The sequence below is a fragment of the Eriocheir sinensis genome, chromosome 47 (genome assembly GCF_024679095.1).
Source record: "Eriocheir sinensis breed Jianghai 21 chromosome 47, ASM2467909v1, whole genome shotgun sequence".
NCBI classification, from domain to species: domain Eukaryota; kingdom Metazoa; phylum Arthropoda; class Malacostraca; order Decapoda; family Varunidae; genus Eriocheir; species Eriocheir sinensis.
This window is the reverse complement of record NC_066555.1, coordinates 11,076,304-11,085,821: the sequence shown is the minus strand read 5'-3', so window position 1 is coordinate 11,085,821 and position 9,518 is coordinate 11,076,304. Positions and strand designations below refer to the sequence as shown.

Sequence of the window (9,518 nt, the reverse complement as noted above, 5' to 3'; positions counted from 1 at the left end):
GCACAGGAGAGGACGCCCATGACTCAGGTAAATAATTGTAGATTCATGATGCAGTGATGCAGCATCTCAATGACTTTGGGAAGCGACTAGAAACCCTTGAGAAAATAGTGAGCAACCTAGCGAGCAAAGTTGTGGAAAATGTAGGACATGCTAATCCCCTGGCTAAGGTGCTGGGAAGTGTGAGTGAGGAAAGAGAGTGTCAAGGATGAGTGTAAGCTGAAGGTAAAGGGAAAACAAAGTCCTCAAAGCACGCAGGTTGATGACAAGGGGGGGTGTCTGGGCTGGAGGTTGTACTAGTGAAATGTGGAGATGAAATTAAAAAAGAAATGTTGTACAAAGGGTGGCTTGAAATGCACAGGCACATGGATAAAGTAATGGATATGATAGAGAGACTACCTTTGACAACAGACGGACACTCAAGGTGAAAATGGCTGCTAAATCTACCGTAAAGATTATATCATGGAATGTTAACGGCTTAAAGACTAGGTGTTGTGATGTACACTATTATGTCCATAAGCATGACGTTGATGTAATTCTCCTTCAGGAGACTGGGGACAGGAACGGGGGATTGCTGAAGCTCAACGGTTTCACAAAGTATCAACTGCTGGCAGGTGTGGGCACTAGGGGCCTGGCAACATATATAAGAAATTCCATCCCTTCACAGCTGACAGAGGAGCCGAGGAAAAAAGACGGAGTTGAGTCCATTTGTGTGAAAGTTCACCTAAAGGAGGGGCAACTAAACATAATGAATCTCTATGTCACCAAAAACTGTTTTTCTGTCCATGCATTACCTGACAATATATTTAATAGCGCAACAGTTGTAGCTGGGGATCTGAATGCCAGACACAGGGAATTAGAAATGAGCGGGAAAATGAACACAGGTGTCAGATTTCATCAATTTTTAAGAGACTATCCTGATGCAACACTGCTAGGCTCAAGTGATCCCACACACATACAGGGGGGGCGACTTGACTCTGCATTTATCCTCAATGGGCAGGGACTGGGGTGGAGATTGTGTGGTTGTGCCCGAGTTACTGAGTGACCATTTTTATTTGGCTATCTCTATACCATTAGGGACCCTCAAGGCCAGATAAAATAGGGTACTTCCTTGAAGGCATTCAGAACTGGTACATAAACTATAATCCCGAGAGTGCAGATAAGTTTTACGAAGATATGGTCCGAGTAATAGCAGATTTATTGCGCAGGGAGGAGAAAAATCCTAGTAATGAGCCATGATCAAAGAGGGATATATATTACAATGACAAGACACTGAGGGAATAATGGACTTTAATGTTACGGTGGGCCCACAGAAAATGGGCGGACGAGGGAGGGGATGATTCCAAGAAAGACATCTTGCTTGAAGCTGCTAAAATATGCGGTGAACTTCGTAGAGAAGCGAGAAGTAAATGCTGGGATAATTTTGCTGGGCGGATAGGAAGCTGCAAAAACATCACCGAAATATGGAAAGAAGTAAATAAGGTCCGAGGAAAAAGGGTGAACAACGTCGCTCACCCGCACCCCGACAGACTGGCTAACGATTTAATGGACGACTGGGCCCACGCCGCCAGCAGCGCCTCGCTGCCTCAGGACGTCAGTGAAGCTCTCAAAGGGTGGGAGGGCGAAAGGCGGGAATTCATACTCCGCGCCTTAAACATTGGTCATGTGACAGACACAGAGATCACCAGAGATGAATTTCTCAGGGCAATTAAGATAGGGAAGTCTACCGCACCAGGGGATGATGGAATTACTTATAATATATTGAACTGTCTTGCCAGCGTCGAGGACGGCCCCTTGTTGCACCTATACAATTTAAGTCTTAGAGAAGGAAAGCTCCCTAGAGCGTGGAAGAAGGCGATCATCATTCCTGTCCCCAAGGCTAATGGAGGCAACAGGCCAGTATCTTTTAACATCTTTTTGCTCAAAAATGATGGAAAGGATAATTTTGAACAGACTGATATATCTCGTTGGCGACCAACTTAGTGAGAACATATATGGATTTACAAAAGGAAGAGGTACATCGGACGCTGTAATTCAATGCCTTTCCAGTGACTTCGACTACTGCCGGGTTTTTGTGGATCTCAAGGTTGCATTTGACAAGGATAATGGTGAGGTGATTCTATACGAACTCGCTAGACTAGGTGTGAAAGGCAGGATTCTGTACTGGATTGGAAACTATCTTTTTGGCCGAAAGGCACAGGTGTGTTACCAGGGGCACCTCTCGCAGGAGAGACACCTGGAGTTAGGGACGCCTCAGGGTGGAGTATTGAGTCCAACCTTGTTCAATATATTAATGAATAAATTAGCTGAGGATAAATTGTCTGCAGGGGTTACCACAATAATATATGCGGATGATATATTGTTGCAGGGCAGCTCTACAGACAAGATGCAGGTAGCACTCAATAAATTCGGTAGCCTTACTCAGTCAATGGGTCAGATTATAAATGAGGAAAAAAAAAATTCAGTGTAGGGCTGCAGGACATGAAGAACTATCCATAAATGGGAAACATATTGAGAGAGTACGCAGCTACAAATACCTGGGCATGTACGTTGGCTATGGTGCAGACAGTAAGGAAACAGAGCTGAACCATTTAGTGGTTCAGTGCAAGGCCCGAATGCAGCCCTTGAGATCCCTGGCCTGGAGCGGCAGAGGTGTCGGAGTGCCAGTGCTGCGGATGATGTACCTCACCACCATAAGATCAGTGATAGAATATGCCAGTCCTGTCCTCTCTTGCTTTGACGAGGGAAGATGGATAAAGTTAGAAAAAAATCAAAATGAGACGATGAGAATTGTTTTAAACTGCCCAAGGAATGCAATGATATATGCCATGCTTCTAGAGCTGAACTTGGGCACTCTACGAAGTAAAGTAGAGGAAACAGACATTATAGCAGCACTGAGGCATATGAGATCGGGGGCAGGGAACAAACTGGCGCGTGTTGTGCAGGACATTATTAGGTAAAGCAGGGCCCTCCGGAGACAAGGCAAGAGAGGATACCAAAACAGGCTGGCGGAAGCTATAGGCAAATACGACCTCCAAAGTCATTGTGTAATTAAAGGAAAGATTGGGAATCTCCCTCCCTGGGAGGAAGTGTGTGTAGCTGTTGACAGCCTCACCTTAGAGAGAAAAAAATGTATGTATAATGCTGCCGACTTAAAGGCCAGAACTGATGATAAGATCATGAGCCTCTGTGACGAGGGAGTAATCCAAGTTTTCTGCGATGGCGCCGTCATGGAGAATGGCAGGGCGGGGTGTGGGATCTTGGTGCGGCAACTAAATGTGAGTTCCGTGGAAGAGCGGGAGTACAGCTTCCGGATATCGGACAATGTCTCCTCAATTCAAGCAGAATTGTGCTCAATATTCCTCGGGTTGCGGGAGTTAGAGGATACGGGAGGTAACGTACTCTTTTTTTGTAGACAGCCGCAGTGCAATAGAGTCCCTTACAAGCAAGCACCCCGTGTGTGAAGATACGGTCAAAAGGTGCAAAGTAACAATGAGAAAACTAGCCAGGCAGAACAAAAATGTAGCTTTTGTATGGATACCGTCACACATCGGCGTAGAATTCAATGAACGAGCTGACAGACTCGCCAAGACGGGAGCAGAACGGGGAGCTATAGACCTCACATGTACTCTAACCTTGAGACATATTAAAACACTCATTAGGAGAAGGCAGGATGAAGAGTATGCTGTCAGGATTGGGGGGAAACACACAGGCAGTGAAACATTCCACCACTATGTTAAAGTTTCACAGATGACTGACTTCACATATGGGAGAATGCGCAGCTCGTGGAGGGACTCTGTATGCACGCGGCTGAGGTTACATAAGAACATAAGAACGCAGGAGTCTGCAAGAGGCCGGTAGGCCTGTACGAGGCAGCTCCTTTGACCCTAAGCTCCCGTGTATCTAACCCCACCTATTATCGCTGTCCATGAATTTATCTAGTCTATTTTTGAATGTGACATATTGCACTCACCACACATGACTGCTAAGCTATCCACTCATCCACCACCCTGTTAGTAAACCAATTTTTGCCTATGTCCCTGTTGAATGTTACTTCGTGTCCTACCCGGTTCTCTTACCAACAAAACCTTATGAATGTCTCCCTATTAAAGCCCTTCATCCATTTATAAACCTCATCATGTCTCCACGCCCCTTCGCCTTTCTAAGAGATGCAAGTTTTAACTGTTTGAGTCTCTCTCCTATGGCAAGTTTCTCAACCTGAATCATCTTAGTCATCCTCCTCACCGCGATTAACATTTTGATATCCATTCTATAGTAGGGTGACTAGAACTGAACCGCATAGTCAAGAAGGTCTAACTAATGCTAAATATGGAGAGGAAAGAAGAGAAGGGGGGGGCTTTACGCTCCTTGAAATTGAAATAAATCCCAGTACCCTATTAGCTCGATTTCTGCTTTGAATGCATTGTGCCCGGGGGGAGGAGCTCACTAAGAAAGACCCTAAATCCCTCTCACCCAGACTACTTTATGGAGTGTCATTTAAGCAATAGTTATGTGAGGGGGGGTTGTTCCTACCCACCATACTGCACTTCCCTACATTGAACTCCATCTGCCATTTATCGCCCCAGTCATATAATCTGTTGAGTTCTGATCCGCTCCAATTACTCTACCGATCTTCGTATCATCTGCAAATTTACTAACATCACTACTAATTCCTGTGTCTAAGTCATTGATATAAATAATAAACAAAAGTGGACCTCACATGTAGGTTATGTATGCGCGGAAAGTACTGTCGTCAAGGCGCCGACGACAATTCTTTTCGTGTTAAGTGAAAGAGGCTCACAACTACCTTCCCGGGATCACAAGATGTTCTGACGCTTTTGCATCACTAACTGGCAACCCTCTACGCTCTCCGGGGAGCAGGCGCCGGTGTTGACAGTCACCGATAGTAGGGATGGGCAAGTACCGTTAATTTGAGTACCGGTAGTACCGGTACCGAAAACTCAGGTACAGTTAGTACCGGTACCCGAAGGAGTATTTTTTTTATCTTAATGACTTCTGATGAAATTCCCAAATAAATTTCCTGTAAAGAAAACTCTCTCTCTCTCTCTCTCTCTCTCTCTCTCTCTCTCTCTCTCTGAATGAAGTGAATATTTATTTTTTCGATAAAAAAATAGCATGTATAGCATATAGTTATTATGGATGTACTCGATCATAGTCTAATAACAATAACAATATTTATTAACCTAAAAAAGAAAACGAATCGGACATCAAGAATTATCCAGTAACTCCAATAAATAAAATAATAAAATAATGGAAACGGGAGCTGTGATGAAATGAAGAGCAGAACAAAATGGTGGGAACTTGGGAAGACGGTCAGCTAGGCAGTGACTCAGCGTCTCCACACAGGGCCCATACCGTGTGATACCACATGGAAGCGGGCGAGCGTCGAGTGTCACTAAGATCTAAACGGTACCCGTACTAGCGGCAATGCTCAGTGCCGAGTGATCATGAGGCTTCGCGGCACCAGGTACCGGTACCGGGTGCCGCGAAGCCTCATGATCACTCGGCACTGAGCATTGCCGCTAGTACCGGTACCGTTTGGATCTTACTGACGCTTAGCGCTCGCCCGCCTCCATGTGGTATCACACGGTATGGGCCCTGTGTGGAGACGCTGAGTCACTGCCTCGCTGACCGTCTCCCCAAGTTCCCACCATTTTGTCCTGCTTTCCGTTTCCATCACAGCTCCCGTTTCCATTATTTTATTATTTTATTTATTTATTGAAGTTACTGGATAATTCTTGATGTCCGATTCTTTTTCTTTTTTAGGTTGGTAATAAATATTGTTATTGTTATTAGACTATGATCGAGTACCCATATCACCGAGATATCCACTCACTGAGTGGTGATCTCTCTCTCTCTCTCTCTCTCTCTCTCTCTCTCTCTCTCTCTCTCTCTCTCTCTTTTTCTCTCTGAATGAAGTGAATATTTATTTTTTCGATAAAAAAATAGCATGTATAGTTATTATGGGTGTACTCGATCATAGTCTAATAACAATAACAATATTTATTAGCAACCTAAAAAAATAATCGGACATGAAGAATTATCAATAAATCCAATAAATAAATCCGAGCAATCTGGTACCGGTACCGAGCAATCTGGTACCAGTACCGTACCGTTTAGCTGGTACCGCTAGTACCGTTACTGGTACCGCTAGTACCGGTACTGGTACCGGTACCTGCCCACCCCTAAGTCCGATAGTAGCTGCTCAGCTGCCATTTAGAGAGGTTGTACAATCGTCTGGCGTGCTAGACGAAGGCTAATGGCGCTGTCATTTTGCTTCCTTCCACCCCCTCAGTATGCTTAAAATGACTACAAACAGGGACAAACGAAATGAGGTGTTCACTTTATATAAGGCTGTTCACGATATCCCATTTATTTCCTGTCGAACTGGTGTTGGGATGAGAACAACACAGCGGCTGGTGCAGCGTTTCAAATTGATTGATTGATTGATTTAAATTAGACGCCGCAACAGCCAGGGTCATACGGCGCCGCATTCAATGAGTTAAAAACTAAAAAAAGAAAAAAAAGAAAAAAGAAAAAGGCTAAAGAAAATGAAACTAAGAGCAAAGCCAAACAAAACGAGACGAAACAAGTCACACAGAAAACGGTCATAATTCATGGAGAAGGCCAGCCTTCTCCATAAAGAGAAGTACTTCATGTCCCGGGGAATGGCATCTCCCTCCCAGCATCAGCGAGAGACGGAATGATCTGTCTTCTCCCCGACACTGCGACAGGTATCGCACTCGCAGGTCCCCCAAACTGGGGCACTCGACCAACAAGTGCCGCACAGTCAGGGGAACCAAGCAGTCATCACAATAAGGCTGCACCCCCCCGGGACATGAGGTAACCATGTGTTAAACGCGTATGACCCGTCCGAAGACGGGTCAAGGCTGTCTGCGAGCGGCGGTCACGGACACTTTCGTATGACCAAGGACGAAACACAGTCCTGGTAATCTCTCCCATTTTGGAAGTCGCACCCCGAGCATTCCACCTCTCCTGCCAACTGGCAAGAATTGCCTTGCGAATCTCTGGAAACATATCTGTACATGGAGGGGCAGCTCTAGCTGCTGCCTCCCTTGCAAGTCCATCAGCTCGTTCGGTCCCGTGTACGCCAACGTGTCCTGGAACCCAACGCGATATCCCTTCTTGCCGAGCAAATACAGCCTCTCGAGCGCAGATAAAACTAGGGGATTAACAGAGGGAGTAAAGGAGCCCAGCGCAGAAAGAGCGCTACTAAAATCACTAAAGATCATAAAAGAGTCCACAGGAAGCGTAAAAATAATCTGTAAAGAGAGGACTATTGCAGACAGCTCTGCAGTAAACACAGAAGCAACAGAAGAAACACTACCTCCCCCACAGAAGCAACAGAAGAAACACTACCTCCCCGACAGGAGGGGAACACAACACCAAAGCCAACTCCAGCATCCAATTTAGAGCCATCAGTAAACACAGGGATGGAGTCCGAGTGTTCAATGAAATGCTCTAAAAATAAGGCTCGGGACGCATATGGCGGTAAATCCCTCTTACTATCTATAGTGGAAGAACACACGGATACACCGGGGAACTGCCAGTATCCAACACTAGGTACTAGATAAGGGCAGATAGGAATGGGAGGGAAAGACAAAGATGTCATGGCAGACGCTACCCAAACCCAAAAGGTTTAGGGAGACTAGGTCGCTCATCATAAGCAGGCGAACGGGAATCCCGCAAAATTGACACACAAGGAACTGATTCTGGAAGGCGTTGGACGCGGAACCAGCAACGGAATAGAGAGGACTGGCGTCTCAAATCCAGAGGCAGGACGCCAGCATCCACGAGGAGGCTAGATATCGGTGAAGACCGGAATGCACCAGTAGCCAAGCGGACCCCGGCATGATGCACTGAGTCCAACACGCGTAGGCGAGCCTCCTTGGCGGAGGACTATACCTCGCAGCCATATTCCAACTTGGAAAGGATGAGTGTTCTGTGGAGGAGGAGTAGCGTGTCCCTGTCTGCACCCCAAGAGGTATGAGGTAAAACACGAATGAAGGACAGGGCTTTCTGACAAGCCGCCTTAAAGTAACGTAAATGAGGCACCCAGGTTAGGCGGCTATCAAATAAAAGACCGAGGTAACGAGTCGTCTCTACACAGGACAGTCGCCTATTACCAAGATATAAGTCAGGGTCCGGATGAACGCATCGAAGACGACAGAAATGCATAGCTACTGTCTTTGAGGACAAAAATCGAAAGCGCGCGTATTTGCCCAATTGGCGACTCTATTAATTGTCAATTGCATTTTTCGTTCAATCAACGACATCCTTGCCGCAGAAAACGATATGGATAAATCGTCTACATATAAGGAGCTATGAACTCCATCAGGCAGGACACCAACGACTCCATTAAAAGCCACAGCAAATAGCGTAACACTGAGAATACTTCCCTGTGGTACACCATCCTCAAGTGGACAAACCTCGGAAAGAGTACTCCCCACTCTAACCCGTAAAAGACGATGAGATAAAAACTCCTGAATAAAAATAGGGAGACGGCCACGAAGACCAAACTCAAACAGGCTAAGTAAAATACCATGGCACCAAGCGGTGTCATAGGCCTTCTCCAGATCAAAAAACACGGTCACCTAGTGGTGATTATTGGCAAAGGCCTCACAAACTGAGGATTCCAAGGATAAATGAGCATCCGAAGTGGACCGCACCTTTCGGAAACCATATTGCACCGGGGCCAATAAATTCCGGCTCTCCAGGTACCACATAAGCCTGACATTCACCATCTTCTCCATCACTTTACAAATGCAGGATGTTAAAAGAAATAGGACAATAGTTAGTTGCTTGGAGACGATTTCCCAGGCTTCAGAATGGGAAGAATTACAGCCACACTCCACAGAGATGGAAAATCACCGGTACGCCAAATGAAATTGTAAAGATCCAATAAAAATGTAAAACCACAGTCAGACATGTGGCGTAAGAAAGCATAAGGGATGTCGTCTGGACCTGGTGAGGAATCATGACACTGGGATAAAGCCGTCTTCAACTCGGAGAGAAAATGGGATATTATAAGATTCCCCTCCGGTGGAAGCGAAGTTAACGCCGAGTGATTCCAAATCCCGGCGATGACGAGCCCCTGGTGCAGTAGGATCTTTCCTAGAGACACTGGCAAAGTGCATGGCAAATAGGTCAGCAACAATCTTAGGGTCCGCCACCGTCTCCCCTGCATGCGATAGCACTGTAGCACTGGAGGGGGAGGGGGGGGAAACTTCCCAGAGATCTTACGAACTCTGTTAAAGACTTCTGTGAGTGTAGTTCTGGTAGTGATGGAAGAAAGATAAGCCTTCCAAGAAATTCGTTGAGCCTCCTTGAAAGTTCGTCGTGCTCGAGCACGCGCTCGCCGAAAAGCATCCAAACACTGGGGGTCCCCACGGTGACGACGAAGTCGAGTGAATGCAGCACGCTTTTCTTGCACAGCAGTAGTGCAAGCAGCGTTCCACCAGGGAACAGAACGTTTAGGG

At 46.1% G+C, this 9,518-nt stretch overlaps 1 protein-coding gene across 1 annotated transcript in view; it reads right to left on the bottom strand.

Moving 5' to 3' along the window:
* Positions 1-475: 475 nt before the first annotated feature.
* The window catches only part of LOC126981172 (piggyBac transposable element-derived protein 4-like), a 40,816-nt gene continuing 31,773 nt past the window's right edge, over positions 476-9,518 (bottom strand). The window contains exons 3-4 of the mRNA XM_050831888.1: positions 1,561-1,646; positions 476-571 (exon numbers count right to left, since the gene is read on the bottom strand). Of these exons, the coding sequence (XP_050687845.1) occupies positions 476-571; positions 1,561-1,646 (182 nt within the window). The remainder of the gene's footprint in view (positions 572-1,560; positions 1,647-9,518) is intronic.